This window comes from Eutrigla gurnardus (genome assembly GCF_963514095.1).
Source record: "Eutrigla gurnardus genome assembly, chromosome: 8".
NCBI classification, from domain to species: Eukaryota; Metazoa; Chordata; class Actinopteri; order Perciformes; family Triglidae; genus Eutrigla; species Eutrigla gurnardus.
This window is the reverse complement of record NC_139922.1, coordinates 24,924,080-24,947,210: the sequence shown is the minus strand read 5'-3', so window position 1 is coordinate 24,947,210 and position 23,131 is coordinate 24,924,080. Positions and strand designations below refer to the sequence as shown.

The 23,131-nt window shown below is 45.1% G+C and overlaps 1 protein-coding gene across 8 annotated transcripts in view; it reads left to right on the top strand.

Moving 5' to 3' along the window:
• LOC311017718 (extracellular sulfatase Sulf-2-like) overlaps nt 1–22,888 on the top strand; it is a gene marked incomplete at its 3' end in the record, with an annotated part of 34,370 nt that extends 11,482 nt beyond the window's left edge. Inside the window, exons 2-24 of one of the 8 annotated variants that reach the window (XM_084016257.1) lie at nt 2,639–2,695; nt 8,566–8,784; nt 9,532–9,652; nt 9,748–9,866; nt 9,960–10,111; nt 11,216–11,385; nt 13,158–13,308; nt 13,437–13,536; nt 13,759–13,834; nt 14,383–14,511; nt 14,875–14,931; nt 15,025–15,154; nt 15,350–15,611; nt 16,543–16,723; nt 17,003–17,099; nt 17,648–17,742; nt 17,819–17,875; nt 18,159–18,328; nt 18,468–18,610; nt 18,799–18,922; nt 19,371–19,401; nt 19,567–19,623; nt 20,240–22,888. In XM_084016257.1, the coding sequence (XP_083872383.1) occupies nt 8,625–8,784; nt 9,532–9,652; nt 9,748–9,866; nt 9,960–10,111; nt 11,216–11,385; nt 13,158–13,308; nt 13,437–13,536; nt 13,759–13,834; nt 14,383–14,511; nt 14,875–14,931; nt 15,025–15,154; nt 15,350–15,611; nt 16,543–16,723; nt 17,003–17,099; nt 17,648–17,742; nt 17,819–17,875; nt 18,159–18,328; nt 18,468–18,610; nt 18,799–18,922; nt 19,371–19,401; nt 19,567–19,623; nt 20,240–20,270 (2,613 nt within the window). In that variant the 5' untranslated portion in view covers nt 2,639–2,695; nt 8,566–8,624. Of the gene's footprint in view, nt 1–2,638; nt 2,696–6,219; nt 6,359–8,565; nt 8,785–9,531; nt 9,653–9,747; nt 9,867–9,959; nt 10,112–11,215; nt 11,386–13,157; nt 13,309–13,436; nt 13,537–13,758; nt 13,835–14,382; nt 14,512–14,874; nt 14,936–15,024; nt 15,155–15,349; nt 15,612–16,542; nt 16,724–17,002; nt 17,100–17,647; nt 17,743–17,818; nt 17,876–18,158; nt 18,329–18,467; nt 18,611–18,798; nt 18,923–19,364; nt 19,402–19,566; nt 19,624–20,239 lie in introns of those variants that run through there. The other 7 variants (XM_084016256.1, XM_084016254.1, XM_084016255.1 and 4 more) reach the window with 7 other exon arrangements.
• Between the last annotated feature and the right edge of the window lie 243 nt (nt 22,889–23,131).

The window sequence follows — 23,131 nt, the reverse complement described above, 5'->3', positions numbered from 1 at the left end:
GTGTCACTGATACAGCCTCCAGCTGTTTGTGAGGGAAGGCAGATAAATAAAAACAAGACACCCCCCGCGGCTCTGAGGGGGGACGTCGCAGCAGGAAATTAATGCTGGGAAACGCTGGCGCTCGCCACACTCTTGCGGCGGCGGCGGAGGCAGGCGGCGAGGTGGTCTCTCGCATATCAAACAGATCGGACTCCAAGACAGAATGTGTAGCTACTTTTTAGAGACGCGAGTGGATGAAACCAGCCGACGCCAACATCGCCATGGCAACACGCCGATGATAGCCGGGTGGTGTTTGGAGTATAAACAGCACTAACAATAAAAGACTATTTCTAGAGAAACAATACAGAATGTTTTCTGTTCGACATAAGTTTAGAGTAAGAATGGAGACAATGCTCTTCTGGAATGATCAGACAAGGAAAGTTTGATAGAAAATAAAGTAACACACACACTCATTTACACACACACACACACACAAACTGACTGCAGTGGTGTGCAGCAGAGAAGAACCGCCTGCAGAGATTCTCCATTTCCTGTCAGCCTCGCCAACTTCCTGTCACCATGTTGATTTACTGTTCCATTACGCACCTGTGGAGCTGTGAGTGTGTGGGTCTGTGTGTGTGTGTTTTTAAAGGAGGTGAGTCGGTGTGTGTTCAATTCCTTTTTTTTATCAGCTGTGTGTGTCAGATATTGTTTCAGTGTGAATGTGTCTCCACATTGTGTGTGTGTGTGTGTGTGTGTGTGTGTGTCCCTAAAGGCCTGCATCACTGGCAGAGTGCCTCAGTGGAGTAATTACAACACACACACACATTCTCAGGTGGAGGATGTGCACTAGCAGTTGTTACCATGGCGTCACTGTCACTGTGCCAAATGACTGACCGTGTGTGTGTGTGTGTGTGTGTGTGTGTGTGTGTGTGTTAAAATGTCCCAGATAATTTCCAACCAATGAGGAGAAAAGTGCTTTTGTCTTCCTGTTATTCTCTTTGTGGCCACGGGTGGTGCTGTTCCTCAGACAAACCGACATCAGAGCGTCTTTATCTTCTGTGGGACACAATATCTGGGTGGCGTGCCGCGAATCCTTCACATCTGATTGGACCTCTCAAAAGTCGGCGGGGTTAAGACTAACTTAAACACATCTCACTTAAAGGTGTCTGGTTTGTGTATTTGCAGCTGCAGCTCAGTCTGATGCTGTTGATTCCACTCAGATCCATATGTAGTCAGGTTAGATATGAAGTCATCTTTTTGTTTTCCAAATAAATGGAATGAATGATGAGAAGTATTGACTGCAGGCCGTGGAAGTGTTAAGTGTTTATTTCTGGTAGTGAGTGTGTTGTTGTTGCGTTTCTCTCCTTGCAGTCTGAGTTCAGAGCAAATTAACATCCTGACACTTTGTTTTGTTTTCATGTGAAGGCGTTATCCAGCAGGGATCTGCAGGAAAAAAAACACAAAAACTGTACTTTATTCACAGTAGAATCAAGTAAAATTCCCTGGTGAGTGAAGATGAAGCCGGGGGCCCCGGGGCTCTCCGCTAGATCACAGACAGTTTAGCTTCACAGCTCTAATGAGCCTCTGATGTCACTATGTTTTGGTTTCGTGTGACATGAAAACATTCGGACGCCTCCGGCTGCTCAACCATCACTTCAGAGTCTGAACCAGAGGAAACAGTTTCACTGGATCAGAGAAACACCACCCTGAGATCTGAGACCAGACCCCAGACCTGGGACCAGACCTGAGACCAGAAATCAGACCTGAGACCAGACCTTAGACCAGACCTCAGACCTGAGACCAGACCTCAGACCTGGAGGGTTTATGGAGTTTAAAAATACTTCTCAGGATCTGGTTCCTAGTTGTACGAACTAGTCCATTCTTTCTGAACATTTACGTTATGTAATCTGGTTATAGACTGGAATCTGGTTATAGACTGGAATCTTGGTGACGGGTGCGTTCTCTACATGTTTTTAATGCTGCCGCCTGTAGGAGGCGCTGACATCACTGCAGACTGTAAAGGCTGGATTATGCTTCCGCGTCGACACAACGCAAGGGGGCTTGCAGACCCCTTACGTCCTTGCGGACCCCCCTTACGTCAATGCAAGGGCCTGACGTGCACCTCCCAAAAATCCTAGACGCGCGTCGAGGCGACGCAACAGCAACGCAACACCAACGCAGCGGCATCGGCTGTGATTGGTCCGCTAACTACATCCGCTGGAGACCGCTATCCGGTTTCCACTCATAAACACCGCCATTTATACTTTTAAAAGGCTACTTTTATTGTTTGCACCTCGTTTTATTGTTTGCACCTTCTCGCTTTTGCACAAAGAAATAAAACACCAAGTTCTGAAAAATTGTGGATGTTTAAAGCCGGAAAGTAAACAAATACGCTATAACGAGGCTAACGACGATATACGCCAAGAGTCTCGGTCGGTCGGTCAGTCTTTACAAAAAACATAGCGCCCTTTCCCGGTGTGGCATTGAATTGCATTTCGACACGTAAACCCAACGCAGAACCATCACGGTCTCCAAGCAACTGCGTGGCCGTTGCGTTGCCGTTGCGTGATCACTACGCGGAAGCATAATCAAGCCTTTAGTGTTGGTTACTGATGTGTTTGTGTCCTTTACCTGAATGTGTGTGTGTGTGTTTCAGGTCCCTGCTGAGCTGGACATACTGAGTGAAACACTGGTAACAGAGAGTCTGCACAAGGTAACACACAATAACACAGTAACACACACACATTAACACACAGTAACACACAGACACAGTAACACATACAGTAACACACACACAGTAGCACACTCAGTAACACACACACACATTAACACAGTAATGCAGTAACACACACACAGTAACACACACACAGTAACACATTAACACACACAGTAACACACACACACAGTAACACACATTAACACACACATTAACACACACAGTAACACACACACACACACATTAACAAACACAGTAACACACACGCACACACAGATCACTGTGGTGTGTGTTTCTCCACTGTATCCATGGTTACATTTAGTGTTTGAAAATGCTTTTACACAGCTGATTGTTTGTGTTGTCAGCTGTGTTGCATCGTGTGTTGTGTGTGTGTGTGTGTGTGTCTAGATGTGTCCATGTCTTTTAATGTGTCTGTTGGAGCAGCCAGAGGTCAAAAGGTCAAGTAGCGCTGCAGCTAACACGCTAACTGATTAGTTCAGCCTGCTGCTGGCAACAAGGCTGACTGCAGGAGGTACACACACACACACACACACACCCAGACACACACACATACACACACTGCCCTGTTGTATGCCTTCATTCTCTGTGAGAGGATCTTGTTTCTGAGGCGCCTCAGTGGTTCAGTCACAGCATAAACTCCTCTTCTTCTATTTCTTCTTCTTCTTTATTTTCTTCTCCTCCTTCTTTCTTCCTCTTTTTCTTTTCTTCTCCTCCTTTCTTCTTCCTCTTGTTGTACTTATTTTTATCCTTCTCCTCATCTTCTTCTACTCCGTCTTATTCTTTTCCCATTTTCTTCATCTTCTTCTTCTAATCTACTTAAATCTACTCCCATCTTCTTCTCTCCTCCCTCATCTGCTCTCCTTCTTTCCTCCTCTTCTCTCCTCATCTCCTCCATCATCTCCTCGTCTCTCCTGATTCCTGTCAGTCTTGTAAACCTCATCAGCTCCTCCCGAAGACAGAAACCTTTAAACCCACATCTACACTTTAAAACACAGGAGTAGTGACTTTGTTGGGGACTACTTTCAGCGACGGATGAATCCATATGTACTGCTGTAGTGAGTCAGGATAAACAACAGTTATACATATAATATAATAGGGTCATGAGGGTTATTCTATAAATCTGTTGAGTACAACAGGGATTTCTAGTGTTGTTTCCTCGCATGCCTGTGGGGATCAGGTTCCCTAAGCAGACCGGATCAGTTGGAGTGAAGTGGTCCTGGTCCCGTGGAGGACTGAGGGGTCAGAGACGGATTAACAGAAACACCTCTGGACCAGCAGCGTTTCCTTCATTCGCTTTTATTCTGACGTTATTCTTATTCCATCGGCCCACCGTCTCCGAGCAGCCCATAATAACCCGCCTCACGTGTGGTTACCATGACGACGGCAGTCACAAAGGGAGAGGCGGTCCGTCCGTATCCAAACTCTCTCCATCTTCTGTTTCATATTTAAATCTTAAAAGACAACATAAACACACACACACACACACACACACACCCCGTCCTATCAGCAGCTTCACACCAGAATCCACAGTAAGAGTGCTGCTCGGTGTGGCTTGTCGCTCTGATCCAAATATGGTCACTTCCTTCACTGGTTGCAAAAATGCCGAACTCGAGGCATGAGAGACTGAATGGTGAGAGACATGGCTGGTGATCTTTGATGTCCAACCAGCCCCTCCTGGACCAGGTCCCCTGGACCAGGTACCCCAATCGCTGCCCGGCAACAAGACCCAGGAAGCGTTTTCATCCTCCAAAAAATATCTGGCCGGCGAGCGAATGACTAGAACATAAAACGCATTTTGCTGGATGAAGTTCTACGGCGATGGACGCATGTCCAACGTGAAACCTGCGCCAGGTGGATCTGATCGCAGATCAGACGTAAAATCAGCAGAGAGAAGAGAGACGTTAGAAGACAGAATATCAAACGGCTGCCAATTTATTAACGAGAGAAACGGAACAAAAAACAAAAAAAGGAGGAATAACAAATATACCTTTAAGAGAGACCGTCCATCTGCTGCATGCTGACACACACACACACACACACACACACTTGAGCATGAATAGAACATGAAGCATCATCTAAATACGAGACCTAATTTCCATCCATCTCCATATTTAGTCGCCAGCATAGGCTCCACCCACATCTCTCTCTCCCTCTGCACACGTCTCCGTCTCTCTCTCCATCACCCATCACCTCGCTCTACCCCGTCACAGCCTCCATCATGAGCGTCATGCAGGTGTGAATGGAAGCCAGTCGTATAAAGTTAACGTTGGTTTTCTCATCTAAAGTTAACGTTGATTTTGTCATCTTAAGTTAACGTTGGTTTTGTCGTCTTAAGTTAACGTTGGTATGTTGTGTAAAGCTAACGTTGGTTTTGTCGTCTTAAGTTAACGCTGGTTTTGTCGTCTTAAGTTAACGTTGGTTTTGTCGTCTTAAGTTAACGTTGGTATGTTGTGTAAAGCTAACGTTGGTTTTGTCGTCTTAAGTTAACGTTGGTATGTTGTGTAAAGCTAACGTTGGTTTTGTCATCTTAAGTTAACGTTGGTTTTGTCGTCTTAAGTTAACGCTGGTTTTGTCGTCTTAAGTTAACGTTGGTTTTGTCGTCTTAAGTTAACGCTGGTTTTGTCGTCTTAAGTTAACGCTGGTTTTGTCGTCTTTAAGGTTGTATCAGCGATTCTGGTTGCCCTCACTTCCGTTGCGAGATCCAAAACAAACAGAGCCAGCTAGCCCCTCCCTCCCGTGTTTTGAAAATGATCATTGACGCGCATTTTCATGAACGTGATTGGTTGGAACACTGTTTATTTTGCTTTTGAGGTGTTGGTAGTACCATTTGTTTTTGTGTGCGATCTCGGAGCCTAGGCTGCCTAGAGAGACGCGTTTTTTTGACGGCCTGCTTATGGGGCGGGCACCTAGCGGTAAAAACGGATGAATGTGATAATTTATGTTTCGGCCCAGAATCGCTGATACGACCTCTTAGTTAATGTTGGTATGTTGTTTAAAGCTAACGTTGGTTTTGTCGCCTTAGGTTAACGTTTGTTTTGTTGTCTTAAGTTAACGCTGGTTTCGTAGCGTGACGTCGTCCCGACTTCCAGAAAGAAAACGTAGTTCAGTCACAACGATACACATTAGTGTGAAAGTCGTGCTCAGAGACACACAGCGGTAGATAAAGATTTGTGACCGCCTCGAGACGGAATTGAAAGGGAAAGTTAATCAGATTTTAATTTCCTTGCCGATGTCGGCTCGTGTGTGAAAATAAAGAACGTAAAGAGATGAAGTGATAGAGAGACAATAGAGAGGGGGAGAGAGAGAGAGAGAGAGAGAGAGAGAGGGAGAGAGAGGGAGGAGAGAGAGGGACATAAGAGGAAGTGGAGGGACGAGTAGGAGATCTGAACAGATTTACAGAAAGAGATAAAGAGGAGGAGGAGAGGAGGAGGAGAGGAGGAGGAGCTCAGCTGTTGGTACAACAGCCAGAGAGCGTGCGGTCATTGAGGGGAGAGAGAGAGAGATAGAGAGAGAGCTGTTGCCACGGGGATTATTACCATGTCTGTCGCCGCGGCGTCAGAAACCAGGACCTGAACCGAGGGGAGGTCGTCAGTTTGTGGCAGAACCTACAAGCAAGGCAGCAAGACTCATGAACACCAGGTAGGGAGGAGAGGAGGAGGAGGAGGAGGGGAGAGGAGAGGAGGAGAAGACGACTCATTGAAGGAAACAAAGAGAAATATGGTTAAAGAGAGGGAGAGAGAGTAAAAGAGGAAGAGAGAAGTGATGGGGTTTCCGTCGTCTCTTCGTCTGACGAGAACAAACCGTCAGTGTTTCAATCAGTGTTTCTGTCCTCCAGCTGATCCCAGGTCCGTTTGTTCAGCTTCACTTTGGGTTTGTTGTGCGTCTCCTAGGACTTTCTGACTTCCTGTCTCTTGTGTCTGAGCTGCGACCTCATTGGTTGTAATAACTCAGTAATTAGTGACTCCTCATCAGCACGGAGGAGGAGAAATAAAGTCAAATCTGCTCTTTTTACTGCCGTTATTGATTTATTTACTTTGCTCTTATTGCATTTTCAGTTTTCGGGCTGCCCTTTTTTTTGCGTCATCATTTGTTTAGTTTTTTGTGTGTTTTTTTTAAGGTCCCCCATAAATAAAGTTACTCTTATCTATTCTCTCTAATGTTGCTGATGGGTCTCATCCTCTTTACTCAGCTTTGACAAGATGGTTGGTGGATTGTTTCTCGTCGGCTCGCATTCGTTCTGAATCACCGTGACACTGAAGCTAAAAGTTAAGAAGGTGGATGTCGTGTGGCGACACTTTGTCTCTGAGGTCACAGCTGACTGGATGTAAACGTCTAACAGTCAGGAAACATCAGCTGACACATCGATCAGAGAGGAGGAAGACAGAAACGATGGCAGATGTATTGATCTGATGACACACATGATATGGTGAGCTGAGCCGCGTTGCTACAGCAACCACTAACCAGCTTTCACCTTATTGAGCCAGCTACTTTTGGGGCGAGTGATGAGCCGACCTCTGACCTTTCACTTGTAGCCCTGTGACCTTCCAGACCATGATGAATGTACAGCTCTGAATTATCGCTGCATCTCTTTACCGACACGTTTCACATCCAGTCGGTCTGTGGCCAAGGCCCCGCCCCCTTCTCATGAATATTAATGAGCAGAGAGATGTGACACGCATAATGTGGTGCGCTAATATGGTGGGACGCGGCCAGGAGTGTGTGGACAGCTGAGCACTTCTTCCATCATTGAGCTCTGACAGACGACAGTCTCCTGGTTCCAGTGGAGGTCTGGACCTGCTGCAGGGATGTGATCTGGATCGGGCACCAGGACACTGAGACAGGATGTGGAAGGAACGTTGGAGCTGAAACATCATTTACAGACGCTCCATCTTCCGTATTTCTCAGAGAAAACCTGCTCGTTTCTAACGGGACACTGACATCGGTCTCCTGGGTGAAAGTCCCAGACCTCAGTCTCCTAGTCATTGTCATCTCCGTTTGTTCTGACGATCAAACCATTCAGTCAGCCGATATCACATCTACTGACGAGAACTCCAACTCCGTTATTTGACTTTTCAAAGGTTCGGCATCGATGCAGCAGAACCAGAGAAAACCTGGATTTGGAGTCCGGCGTTAGTTGGAGGAGACAGAAGGCTTCATTCATGCTGCAGATAGATTTAATGCTCATGTAGATTTTCTCTTAATGACATGATCATTTTTAAACGCTGACCTCTGACCTGACAGAAATAATCCCGTGGGTTCGTCTGCACTCAGGTCAGTTGTGACATAATATAAAGTAGTGGATTACTGCCGGACTGTGGTGGGTCACTGCAGGACACGTTGGACTGGATCTGCTCGGGTCCAGATGTCGGGTCCGTGAAGTGGCTTAAGGAATGCTGTAATGTTGGGTCTGATCCCACATCTGTTTGTGTTGCTGCTCCTGATCTCATTCATACTTATATATTAATATTTCACCTCCAGACGTTAGTGGAGTTACAGTTGTGTATCACTGCATTAACGGATTACACTCAAACGTCACATCGTTACGCACAGATTAACTGTAAACGTCTAACAGATTAAAATCTCACATTTAATCAGAAGTTCCTCTGCCAACCTCCAACATCACCACGGTTTATTTCTGTGGTTTTAAAAACATAAATAATTAATACTATAATAATAATAATAATAATGTAAACACTGCTGCAAATATACCTTTCACAATAAAAGCCCTAGACATACAGTAATAATACCAACAGACGTTCTCCCGGCGCTGACCTCTGACCTCTCAAACAGGAAGTGGACGAGTCGCCCCGCTGATTTAAAACTTGATCCGTTTGTGTGTTTTCCAGAAGTTGCATCTCGGCGGCTGATTGGTTGACCTCCCGGTGAGGTCAGGGGTCGAGGGGCCATGGCGGGCCGACTCCTCCTCTTTCTTTTCGTCTCTGTGACGCTCGGCCACACCCACTTCCTGTCCGGCCAGCGTCTGAAGCCCCGCCTCCAGAGAGACCGCCGCAACATCCGGCCCAACATCATCCTCATCCTGACCGACGACCAGGACCAAGAGCTGGGTGACTGATTATTATTATTATTATTATGGCTCATTATCATAATAGATTATTATCATTGTGTATTATGATTATTATTATTATTTATTTATTATTATTATTGATATTATTATTTTACTGACCAATCAATAATGGAGACACGATTACCATCAAACCTCTCACAGTAATTTCAACATCGAGTTGTTAACACTAACAAAGACTAAAATATTAATTTACACATTTAATATTTCTATTCAGATATGTTTCTTCTTTTTTATATATATATTAGTTTGCAGGTAGGAGTTGTCAATTTATTAAAAAAAATAAAGAAAAACTACTTATTACAAGAATACTGTTCATTTACAAAAAAACATGTTTTTATTTACCACATATAATAATAATAATAATAATAATATCTCCAGCTGACTCGTTAGTTTTACGACTGTATTATGATAAATAAAATAATCACACTGATGTGACAACTTGATGTACTTCTAAAGCAGCAATCATAACGGTGAAGTAGTAATATGATGTAACACAGACAAAAACACTTTAGTGTAGATGTGAAGCAGATTCATGTGTTATTTGAGTATTTATAGTCTGCAATCAGAACTAGTGATTCTGGTTTTAGAAAGCTGATTAAAAAACGACGTCATACAGGACATGAAGTATTTATGTTGTACACAGTTTATAATGTAGTAATCTCTCTCTCCCCCTCTCTTTCTCCCTCTATCTTTCTCTCTCCCTCCCTCCCTCTCTCTCTCTTTCCAGGTTCGATGCAGGCGATGAATAAGACTCGCCGCATCATGGAAGAGGGCGGGACTTCTTTCTCCAACGCCTTCGTGACAACGCCCATGTGCTGTCCGTCACGTTCCAGCATGCTCACAGGGAAGTAAGTGCATCGATACCTGATATCCTGACTGATTGATCACTGATTGATCACTAGTCTTCCTCAGTCTTCAGAGTGATGAACGTGTGTGTGTTCAGGTACGTCCACAACCACAACACCTACACCAACAACGAGAACTGCTCCTCGATGTCATGGCAACGGCAGCACGAGCCGCGGACCTTCGGGGTCTACCTCAACGGCACCGGATACAGGACAGGTAGACACACACACGCACACACACACACACACACACACACTAAGACTTTACTGCTGTGATTCTGACTGTGTGTGTGTGTGTTTCTCCCTGCAGCGTTCTTCGGAAAGTACCTGAACGAGTACAACGGCTCGTACGTGCCAGCCGGGTGGAGGGAGTGGCTCGGTCTGGTGAAGAACAGCCGCTTCTACAACTACACACTGAGCCGCAACGGGGTCCGGGAGAAACACGGAGCCCAGTACCCACAGGCAGGGACACACACACACACACACACACTCTCTCACACACACACACACACACACACACACACACTCTCACACACACACACTCACACACACATACACACACACTCTCTCACACACTCACTCACACACACACACACTCACACACACACACACATACTCTCTCACACACACTCACACACACACTCACACACACTCACACACACACTCGATTATACCCATAAGTCATAGTCACTCGTCATAGCCGGTACAAACAAGTTGCTTGGTTCTGCTAACTCCAGATGTTTGCCGTTTCAATGACAACAAGTGAAAGCTACTGCTAGCAACTTAGCCCAACCGGCCCGATCAATAAACACCCATAAGATGACAATTTGGCCTCATATAAATAAAACCAAAAATAAGCATCAACATTGTCACTCTAAGGACCTTAACGAGGCGTTGTCACACGTTGGGATGGATTCATTAGAAAAATGAAATGAAATGAAAAGTTAGCTAGCATAGCTGCTGGTTGGTAGCATCGTAATAAAGTAGCCAATTTTACGACTTTTTTGAATATCATGATATTTCGATATTTGTCCCATCACTATTACCTAGCAATAGCCGGCAGTCTAACATGGAGCTCTTCAGTCACCAATATCGATTTATATTCATTGTGTCTATTTCTCTTTGGTGTTTTGAAGTAAAAGTGCCAGAAAACAGTCCACATGTAAAAAAAAACATTTTCTTTATAAATTCTTTCTTAAATGTAGTACTTTGGTCTATTTTCATCATATTTGTAGTTGAAATCAAAGTAGGAGAAGACATCCAATTGTAAAATGATCTTCAGGATCTTGATCGTCATGGTGATATTGCCTCTGAAATGAAATCTTTATAGTAGACGAGGATAATACATCTGATCTGCTTCATTCTGTCTGGAATATTATAATGTATTTTAATTCACAAGAGAGAGATGATATTCATGAATATACATGTTCTCTGTTTGATGGTCTGAAGCGTCACCGTAGTAACCAGGAGTAGGAACTGATTGATGACACGTGTGTGTGTGTGTGTGTGTGTGTGTGTGTGTGTGTGTGTGTGTGTGTGTGTGTGTGTGTTTGTGTGTGTCTCCAGGACTACCTGACAGACCTGATCACCGCCGAGTCCATCAGGTACTTCCGCTCCTCGAAGCGGGTCTACCCTCACCGGCCGGTCCTGATGGTTCTGAGCCACGCGGCGCCGCACGGACCCGAAGACTCGGCACCGCAGTACAGCACCGCCTTCCCCAACGCCTCGCAGCACATGTAGGTCCACACACACACACACACACACACACACACACACACACACACACACACACACACACACACACACACACACACAGAGTCTTGTATTTGTCTGTTGTGGGGTCCACCAGTTCTTTGGTCACATGTGGGTACCTCCCATTCAGCGGTCAGAAATGTTTGTAAAAAAATCAGGAAGTTTTCAGAGTGATTGTAAAAAACTATTATCACTTCAAATTAACAATTGAAAGAACTTTTCCTTTTCGGCCTCTTGTGGGGACACTTCTGGTCTTCATCCCTCATGGGGTCCACATTACACACAAAAGTGTAAAAACTTCCTGAGTCACTGGCTTGTCATCGACCATGTGACAGAAAAACACACTTTACACACACTGCATTACCTATCGAATCGTGGTGGGGGCAGTAGAGAGCAAAATCAACACACACACAAAACAACAGATCTTTCTAGCATTCTGGGCATCAGGCACATCAGAGGAACTCATCTAAATGGTTCACTTTGTGGTTTTTGGACCCCACAAATGCAGAAAGACAAGAACACACACACTCTGTGATGAAGGATTCCCTCAGTCCTCCCTGATGTCTCTGTAATGACTAGTCATCTTCACCTGCGAGCCGGCGGCCGGGCGGACGTGGATCTCTTCCAGCAGCAGATGTTAGCCGGACTCCTGCCGTCAGCGGAACATTTATATCCCATTTAACGCTCGCCGGGCGTTCTGTTAGCACAGGAACGCAGCGGGAACCGAGCCGGTCCGAAGGGAATCACAAACCGGCCGTACGCTGACGACACTCATCGCTCCACGTTTGAAACGAGGAGCCGAGAGTTCGATCAGCAGCTGGAAACGTCCACGTTTACACTTCTAACAGACAGAAGGTGAACTGGAGATATCTTCAGAGGAAGAATCGGAAGAATCAGCATCAACGTTATTCTGTAGAAACTAAATCTGGATGAAATCGTTTCTCCAAAGTAATAAAACAGGATTTCAGTAAATAATAATGAGAAGACGGAAACACAACAAGACTTTTTTTTTATTATTATTATTCCCAGAGTATTCCATTGATTAATGACAGTTAATTTCTCAGTTTGTTTCCTTGCTGTTGATTCCAGGGAATGAAAAAGCTTAAACATCCTGTATGTGTTGCCTGGTTGCTAGGGGCAACGGGCCATCACGTCCACGCAGGCGATGTCTTCCATAATGTAGGCGAGGCTGAAATAATGCGATGAAACATTCAAACGACACCAGCAGTCTGCAGACACGCAGCACGGAGGCTTCACGGGAGATTCAGAGGATCGACCACGATTCATCCTCTGAGGACCACGCACGTACAGGACCCCACCAACATTAACTCTTCATTTATTTAGAGTGTTAATACCGCATGACATGTCTGAATATAGACTATTAAATCAATGTTTAGCATTTATGTAATCCTTTTTTTTTTTTTAGATTATGACCTTTGCACAAATACACAGAAATACACAATAAGTACACACATTAAAAGGTACAGTGCGTCGTGTGCAGATGTTTCCAGCTGAGCTGCATTTGGAGACGTGTTTAATTATGGAGAGTAAACCAGTCGTCTGATGGGACTCATTCATTATCCACAGTGTGTGTGTGTGTGTGTGTGTGTGTGTAATTAATGAACAGCAGCATCTGTTGTCGTTGCTCCACACAGCTTGTTGTGTCCTATTGTGTCCAAACGACGCTGTAATGAGACACACACACACTTGATTGGTGGTTCACCTACACTCGCCTTCTGTCCCCCCCCCCCCCCAGTACTCCCAGTTACAACTACGCTCCCAACCAGGACAAGCACTGGATCATGCGCTACACGGGTCCCATGAAGCCCATCCACATGGAGTTCACCAACATGCTGCAGAGGAAACGGCTGCAGACGCTGCTGTCTGTGGACGACAGCGTGGAGAAGGTAGCGAGTCTGGACTGTGATCCTCATGCATTTCCAGGCTGCACTCAACTCTGAGGTTTAGTCCCTCTTTAAAAACTGTCTCTTTGCCTGCCTGTCTGTCTGTCTGTCTGTCTGTCTGCCCGTCCCAGCTGTATAACATGCTGGTGGAGACCGGCGAGTTGGAGAACACCTACATCATCTACACGTCTGACCACGGCTACCACATCGGACAGTTTGGCCTCGTCAAAGGTAAAAACATGACGACTGTTTTATTTCAGGGTCGTCATGCGACACACCGTCGAGGTCAAGTCAAATCTGAAGAAATCCTTTTTTAGTTTCTGTCGTCAGCTTTTAGAGGAGCAAACAGGGACGATATCCCCTCTGATGCTGACACATGAACTGTGTGTGTGTGTGTGTGTGTGTGTGTGTGTGTGTGTGTGTGTGTGTGTGTGTGTGTGTGTGTGTCTGCAGGTAAATCGATGCCGTACGAGTTTGACATCAGAGTCCCGTTCTTCATTCGAGGACCCAACGTGGAGCAAGGCAGCATGTAAACACACACACACACACACACCACTTCCTGTTTGTTATGAACGTTACACCATCCTCATCAGCTGATCTCTTTGAAGTGTCCAAATATTACACTGATCAGTTTTTGTTTGTGCTGTTTGAAAACTTAACACATAACAACTTAAAAACACAAATATAATAGAAAATAATGTGTGTGTGTGTGTGTGTGTGTGTGTGTGTGTATGGTGTACGTGTGTGTGTGTGTGTGTAAAGTAGATTAGCAGTCCGAGCTGCTCCACGAGGTCGATCATGTGTTCAGAAGCGGCATTTCTCTCTACAGTGAAATCTTTATCAATAAATCAAGTCTAAACAAACCTCATAAACAAGAATCACATGATCATTATTAACGTTCAAACTATGTATATGTGTGTATATATGTTTTTTAATATGTATGTATTTATCAGAGGAACAGTGTTCAGAGAATAAACATGTTTCATGATGTTTGTTATGTATGTTTGTGTGTGTGTGTGTGTGTGTGTGTGTGTGTGTGTGTGTGTGTGTGTGTGTGTGTGTGTGTGTGTGTGTCAGAAACCCTCACATGGTCCTGAACATCGATCTGGCTCCGACCATCCTGGACATCGCCGGCCTCGACACCCCCCCAGACATGGACGGCAAGTCCATCCTGTCTCTGCTGGACACGGACAAACCTGCCAACCGGTACACACACACACACACACACACACACACACACACACATATATATAATCCATTTATTTATTATAGCATCTCTAATAGAAGTTTACAAGGACAGAATAATATACTCGTTACGACCCGAACGTCTTCTACTTTCACCGTTCTCGTGTCTCCGTGACGCTTTCAAACCTGCAGACTGGAAACAGTCGTTTCCATGGTGACCGCCGGCAGCCAGGAAAACCAGGATGTGATCCCTACGAGTTAGAAACATCCCAGAATGAAAACCAGATGGGGGTTTAACGAGGGGACAGAGTGTGTTATCAATATTAGAACCAGAACTCTTAGAACCACAACTCTTGAAGGGCTCATGGTCTTCTCCTCCTCCAGGTTCCAGGTGAACAAGAAGCCCAAGCTGTGGAGGGACTCCTTCCTGGTGGAGAGAGGGTAAGTCCGTCTGAGACGCCGCCACCGTCGTCCAGCCAACATGATGTTACACGTGATGTCACACATGTCCAACCTGCCTCTGCTTGTCGACAGGAAGCTGCTGCACCAGCTCACCGAGGGGAAGGAGGTGTCTCAGGAGGAGAACTTCCTGCCCAAACACCAACGAGTGAAGGACCTCTGTCAGAGAGCCGAGTACCAGACGCCCTGTCAGCAGACGGGACAGGTACGGAACCAGACCCAGACCAGCACCGTCATGACCCACTCCTGGTCCTGGTCCAACTCCTTTACTCCTAATCCTTTAGTCTTGGTCCTTTACTCCTTTAGTCCTAGTCCTGCTCCTGCTCCTGGTCCTGGTCCTTTACTGTGGGTCCTACTCCTTTTAGACCGTTTGCAGAACTGTTTGTGTGTTTGTGTGCAGAAGTGGCAGTGTGTGGAGGACGCCACCGGGAAGCTCCGCCTCTTCAAATGTAAGAACGAAGGGGGAGGGGCTAAGAGCATCCAGAGAGGCGTGGCCAGTCGTACCCGTCCACTCAGCATCAAGTCTCAGCTGTACCGTCGCAACCCGGACGCCTGCGACTGCGACCTCGGTGACCTCGATGACCTCGATGACCTCCGCCCCCGGATCTCGCGCCCCTCAGCCATGAGGCCGTTCAACAAGAAGCCTTTCTTCTCCAAGAAGAGTGAGTGTTTAGCGAACTACATGAATATTATCTAATAAATCATCTCTGATCAATAACTAATGAGCTGTAGCCCGCCAATGTTAGAAAGGAGTTTTATCATTATTTACCCTGATAAAAGGAGACCATGACATCATCAACATAATAACACACAGCACAGTGCAAATAAAATGCAACAGGAACAAGCAAAGATTAGAAATATATATAAATATATATATAAAATGCAAGAAAACAATTTATAAATAAATAAAATAAATTTCAAATTAATTAGAAATAATTATTAACTATAACTATTATTATCATTTTTCGAATTATTAATATAATTATAATAATAATTTGAAAAATAATAATAATAAGAAGAAGAAAATAATAATAGTTATTATTATTATTATAAGAAAATAATAATAATACACAGCCCTAAAAACATTCAGATCAGTTCCTCGATTTGAATTCGTCATAATGCTCCAGGAAAATACCCATTTGAACATTTCTCAAGTAAGACGGCTAGTAAAACCTCGTTCCTCCATGTAGTACTCCATCATTCATAATGTTCCAGTCCATATACAGTAAATACATAAAGCCAACACTCTTACTTGTTTCCAAACATCTCAGAGTTGTGATCACTTTCATTTATGACGTTATGATGTATAGTGGAGCGTTTCATTAACTCGTCCAGCTTTTGTCTTATTTGACGATTAACTTCCATCTCATTAAGGAAAGAAAAAAACATATAGAATATAAACAGAATATTGTTGTTAACATGTTTTTTTATTATCGTCCAGTCGTTCATATTGGGCCGTTAACACTGGGACCGGGTTGTTGTACCCAGAATAAATGAATGAATGATATGGTTTCCTGATGTGATGCTGACCTCTAGTGTCCGAGGTCTGAACTGCATCACCTCGGTGACTCGTCTCTCTGTCTCTGCTGTCAGAGATCAAAGCCCTGAAGAGTTACTCCAGGAACCGGTACAGCCGCTCCCTGTCCAACAGTTACCCTGGTAACCACAGCACCTGGGTTCAGCCAACAGGAGACGAGCCTGAGGAGGAGTTCAGCGGGATGGGCGGAGTCCCCAACGCCGTGGCCCCGCCCAACTCTCACAAGGTCACGCACAGGTGAGTTTTAAAAGAAACCCAGAAAACTGCTTCATTAAACAGTATGCAAATTGAAAGGAAATCCATCTTTTAAATCTACACAACCATCTGACTCCACACTATCTGGTCACAACACTGACCTCCGGTGGACAACTACTGCCTCTACACCCTGGAGGCAGAATCACTCATTCAGTTGGATCAAACAGTGTTCAGTAGTGAGGGATGAATTATGAGACAACTGGACTTTACTCAGCTGTTGGATATTAATGTTGTTGTTGTTGTTGTTGTTGTTTACTACAGATGCTCCATTCTGCCCAACGCCACGGTGAAGTGTGACACCAGAGTATATCAGTCTCTGCAGGCCTGGAAGGACCACAAGCTGCACATAGACCACGAGGTACCACATGGGGGTCCTCAGATCCTGCACCGCCGCAGAAGTACTACAGTAACCGTAGAAATACTCTGTTACGCTAGAAGTACTACAGTAACCATAGAAATACTCTGTTACACTAGGAGTACTACAGTAACCATAGAAATACTCTGTTACACTAGAAGTACTACAGTAACCATAGAAATAGTCTGTTACTGTAAAAGTACTACAGTAACCATAGAAATACTGTTACAGTAGAAGTACTACAGCAACCGTAGAAAGTCTATTACACTAGAAGTACTACAGTAACCATAGAACTACTCTGTTGCAGTAGAATTACTACGGTAACTGCAGAAATATTCTGTTGCATTAAAAGTACTACAATAACTGTATAAATACTCTGTTCCATTAAACGTACTAACAGTGTAGAAATACTAATCAGTAGACAGTGTAGAAAGTCTAATCAGTAGAATGCAGTTAAAGTTGTCGTAGTAGTAGTACTAGTAGTAGAAGTAGTATTAGTAGTAGAAGTAGTAGTAGTACATTAAACGACTGAATGTTTGATCTTCCGTCAGATTGAGACGCTGCAGACAAAGATAAAGAACCTGCGAGAGGTCAGAGGTCACCTGAAGAAGGCCCGCCCCCTGGAGTGTGACTGTAACAAGTACCTGTAAGTAGGAATAGAAGTACATCAACCTGTCAGCCTGGTACTACTGTAGTACTCACAGTGGTCTGATGTGTTCCAGGTTCAAGTCCAAACTGAAGAACAAGTTGAGGTTCAGAGGCGGCGTCCACCCCTTCAGGTGAGACGGGGGCTCAGGGTAGACCTGGTCTGGATCAGTCTGACCGAGTCTAGTCCTCTGACCAGGTCTGGACCTGGTCTGCTCAGGTCTTGGGCAGCAGGACCTGGTCTGCTCAGGTCTGTTCTGGTCTGTTCTGGTCTGTTCTGGTCTGGTCTGTTCTGGTCTGTTCCAGAACAAATGTCACTGCTTATGACCAATTTGCTGATTGTTGTAATGTGATGGTGACATCATCACGTACATTAGCTGTGTGTGTGTGTGTGTGTGTTTGTGTGCGTGTGCGCAGGAAGGGCGGGGCTCGGGACAAGAAGGCATGGCTTCTGAAGGAGCAGAAGAGGAGGAAGAAAATGAGGAAGATGATCAAGCGGATCCGGAACAACGACACGTGTTCGATGCCCGGACTCACCTGCTTCACTCACGACAACCAGCACTGGCACACGGCGCCCTACTGGAACTGTACGCAGCGCCCCCCGCCACACCGCACCACAGGTACCGGGCTCACTGTGTCCTATCTAAGAGTGTGTGTGTGTGTGTGTGTGTGTGTGTGTGTGTGTGTGTGTGTGTGTGTGTGTGTGTGTGTGTGCGTGTGTTACAGTGGGATCCTTCTGTGCCTGCACCAGCGCCAACAACAACACCTACTGGTGTCTGAGGACCATCAACGACACACACAACTTCCTGTTCTGTGAGTTCGCCACCGGCTTCCTGGAGTACTTTGACCTCAACACTGATCCCTACCAGGTACACACACATACACACACACACATGTACATGTACACACATGTACACACACACACATAATTTATAGTTGTATATTACTCAGGTAGACTGAAGTACTCGGGTCCTTTACTGCAGTAAAAGTACCACTAAACTCTGAAGAATGAGAGTATGAAGTTATGGTAGTAAAGTAAAAGTGCCCCCCCCCCCAGCTTATGAATGCGGTGGGCTCCCTGGACCGGACTATGTTGAACCAGCTCCACATCCAGCTGATGGAGCTGCGTGGCTGCCGAGGCCACAAGCAGTGTAACCCTCGCATGCAGCAGCAGCAGCCGGGTAGGTGTCCCCACATCACCCACATCACCCACATCACCCACATCACCACCCCACATCACCCGCATCACCACCCCACATCACCCACGTTACCACCCCACATCACCCACATCACCACCCCACATCACCCACATCACCACCCCACATCACCCACATCACCACCCCACATCACCCACATCACCACCCCACATCACCCGCATCACCACCCCACATCACCCACGTTACCACCCCACATCAACAACCCACATCACCACCCCACATCAACACCCCACATTACCCACATCTTCCCCGCCACCTCCTCATGCCAATGTCACATTCCCACAATTATTTGCACACCAGGCAGCTGTTCATGGTGCATTCAAGTGTCTCTTAGAGGGTCAGAACTTTGTGTTAAAATTACTGTTAAACCCATTAAGCTTGTTAACCAATCAGACTGTCTGTCCAGCAGGAGGGCGGGACCATGGCAGCTTTGATGACTACAGGTACACACACACACACACACACACACACACACACACACACACACACACACACACACACACATGTTTTCCTGCTCTGCATGATTTCCTGATGGCTGCTGGTGGTGGAGCACAGAGAGAGAGTGTGTGTGAGTGAGTGTGTAACGGTGTGTGTGTTTGTTGCATCAGGGTGTTTGAGAGGAGGAAGTGGCCGAGAATCAAGAAACCTTCGTCGTCTCGAACCCTGTGAGTCTTCCTCTCTGTACATCATCCTGAACTCTGCTTTCTGACTTGATACTGCAGCTGCCTGTCTGCCTGCCTGCCTGTCTGTCTGTCTGCCTGTCTGTCTGTCTGTCTGTCTGCCTGTCTGCCTGTCTGCCTGTCTGTCCGTCTGTCTGTCCATCACATCCTTGCTGATTCCTTTACACGTTAACAGTTTATTAACATTAACACTGACAGTAATAATTCTATCGTCATAAACATTCTGGTTTAATAATGAAAGATTCTTTCTGTCGTATATATTTAATTCCTTTCACTGAGCTGATTGTTTCCCCTGACGCCGGTGTTTGGGTTTAACCGGTGACCGTGTTAACTGGTGCCTCTCATAGTGGTGTGAAGTTACACGCTTCCATGACGACACACAGGAAGTCAGTTTCATTCTCCATCTTTGATGTTTAATGTTTTTTACATTTCTGTTGCCGTTATTCTAGTCTAGTAGCAGTTGTTAGCATGCTAACGATGCTAAAACGTTAGCATGCCGATGCGGACGTGATGGTTTTTCAGGCCAACGAAGCAGATTCATGTAGTCCTGGTGCCTGCTGCTTCCTGTCTGTCTCACCTTCCTGTCTGTCTCTCCGTCCAGAGGTCCGATCTGGGACGGCTGGAAGGGCTGAGCCTCCTGATTGGCTGGAGCAGGCTCCTGACTCCACCCACAGCAGCCTGAAGGAGCAGGGCGTGGTTGTCGGGCCGCCGCCTCCCTGACCACGCCCCCCGTCTCCCCCGTCAGTCAACCAGCTTCTGCCATTTCTGTGACATCTCTTGTTGTCCACCCCCACCCCCCCTGCTGCTCAGGGAGACGCTGGGACCAAACACTCCTCCTCCTCCCTCTCTGAGGAGGGCAGCTGGGAGGAGGAGGAGGAAGTTACGTTACCGTGACAACGTAACTGAGTGAAGTTTCGTTCAACATGAATGCCGTTTCATAGAACAGAAACGTTTGTTTCCATCTGATTTTATTGTTGTTTTTTTCTGTCATAATTCTGTCTGAAAAGCTGATAAATAATGATGTCATGGAGAGGCTAAGCCCCACCCCTTCCTGTGTCCATCATGTGACCTTATTTCAGAATTCAGTTTGAATGGAACCATGCAGGAGTAAACACTTCGTCTCTGTTGACAACCGACATATTGTTTTCCTGAAATAAGATCCCATGATGCTTTGCTGAAAGGGGCGGGCCTTAGCCTCGCTAACTGAACGGTAAAATCTGAGAACGTTGTTGTTTAAAGATGAAATCGCGTTTATAAAACTCCAAACTTCCTTCTCTTCCTCCTTTTCGTCCTCCTCTTCCACCTCCTCCTCAGGCGACGTCCCGGCGGCCATGTTTGTTTGACATGACCATATTTAGTCTTTCTAACCGTCTGTAAAGACATTAAAGGACCAGGTCTCCCCGTTGTCGTGGTTACTTAACTCTGACTGAAGCAGATGTGCAACACTGTGGCATCCCCGCTGACGTAATTTTGATGTCACTTATTATCTTTTTTTTTTCTTCCACTAACTCGAGTGTCGGTTGCCACGGTGACTGGCGGCATCACTGACAACAGAGCTACAGTTGTACTAACCTGGTGACTGGAGACTACAGTACCCACGATGCAACACGGCAGCCCTGAAGGAAAAAATGACGAAAAGAGAAACATTTTTGGGGGATTTCAAAAATCAAAAAGAAAATGAGCATGAAAAATAAAAGCTCAGAGACTTTGGGGAAACTTCATCGTGAGCCAATCAAAAGAGGACTTGATGGTGATGTCATTGCAGCTGTTTTGTGCATTTTTATTTTTTACTTGTGTTAACCATAAAAACATCGCCGTCCAATCACCTTTCTTCTGCACATTCGTTCACTTCCTGTTCCGCTTCCAGCTGATTTTATTTTTATTTTTAATTTACTTACTTTTATGTTATTTGCCGTCAGATTTTCTTCGTGACCTGAAACCGTCTCCTGGAGTTCGAACGAGGACACGCAACTTTAAAATGTAAAAGTTAAACTGCAGAAAAATATTTAAGGTTTTTACAACTTTGAATATTAATACGTCGAAGTCGGATTTTTAAAAATCACTTCTCAGATACTTATGCTGTTTAATCCAAATGGCTCACCTTTCCTATAGTTCCCAGAATGCCTTTCAGCAGCACACAGAGAGCTTTCTCTTTATTATGTGACCGCATATTATCTGCAGGTAGAGCACTGATTGGTTAACGTATCATCCAATGAGGAAGCAGCTCCCGCGTCATGATTCATGTCAGTGAATGTTTAAAGGTGTGTAACATCTGATTGCCTCTTATGGCTCTCAACTTGGCGGCGGCCATAAACAAAGCAAGGAGAAGCTCTGATAACAATGCACACAGAGGGACAGTCGTTGACGATACATTAATGCTCTGAATCTTGTGTATTTGAATATTTTTAAATTCATATTTAAAGTATTTGCCCGTGAATTCCGGAAGCCAGAATAACCCGTAATAATGATTAATTCATCCGTTTATTAATTAATTATATAAAATAAGATTAATTATTAACCTGAATATGATGGCGTCATAAAGGTTGCTAAAACAATCTCATTCAAGAGAAGTGAACGATGAGACAAATGCGTTTATTAGAGGATCCGTATCCAAATCTTTTTTTAAATCCTCCGCTGGGCCCCGTTCTGGGTTTCGGTGATCCGGTTCAGTTTCGCAGGTTAAACCATGTCATTTTGTTTTGAAGGGTCTGAAACATGAAATGATTCCTCTGAGACTCCTCTGGGCGGTTTCCTCTTCTACGATGACTCACTTCCTGTCTGATCCTCCTCAGAGAAAGATATTAATGTTATGTTTTAGATCATTATTTCTGCCGTCATGTCGTAGACCTGGTTGGACGTTACCGTGGCGACCCCGGTTTTTAACCCCTGTGTATTCGCTCCGCGGTGCTATTCGCTGTCTAACAAGAACCTCCCGGTTGTGTTTGAATGTTTGAATGTATTTGAAAATGTTTAGGTGTGTTTTCTTAAGACGGATTCTCTCTCTCTCACACACACACACACTCACACACTCACACACACACTGAAGGACAAACTGCTGAGCACTTTGATTGGAGGATGGAGGGACACAAATGGACCAATGAGACGGTTCAGGACGAAAACATTTTGTTGATACTGATCTAACACACCTGTACAGCCCCCCCCCCCCCCCCCCCCCCCCCCCCACCTAAAGACAGTGATCGGTTTTAGTTTGTGAATAAAGTGTTGAATGCCAATAACACGTCTCTTCTGCTCAAAGTGTTTTTTTATTTTTTATTTATTGCTTTTAGTCTTAATGTTAAATATAATAAGTTTAAAGATGAAGAAATCTGAAAATATTCACACTTAAAGAAAAGTCACCTAATTGATTAGAAAATCACCAAAACTTTCCTGATGTTTACTGTGAACTTTCATTGTCATTTGATTTAGTGACCTCTGACCTTACCTCCACTTTTTTACAGAGCAATTAACCAAGTACAAATACTTTATCACTGTA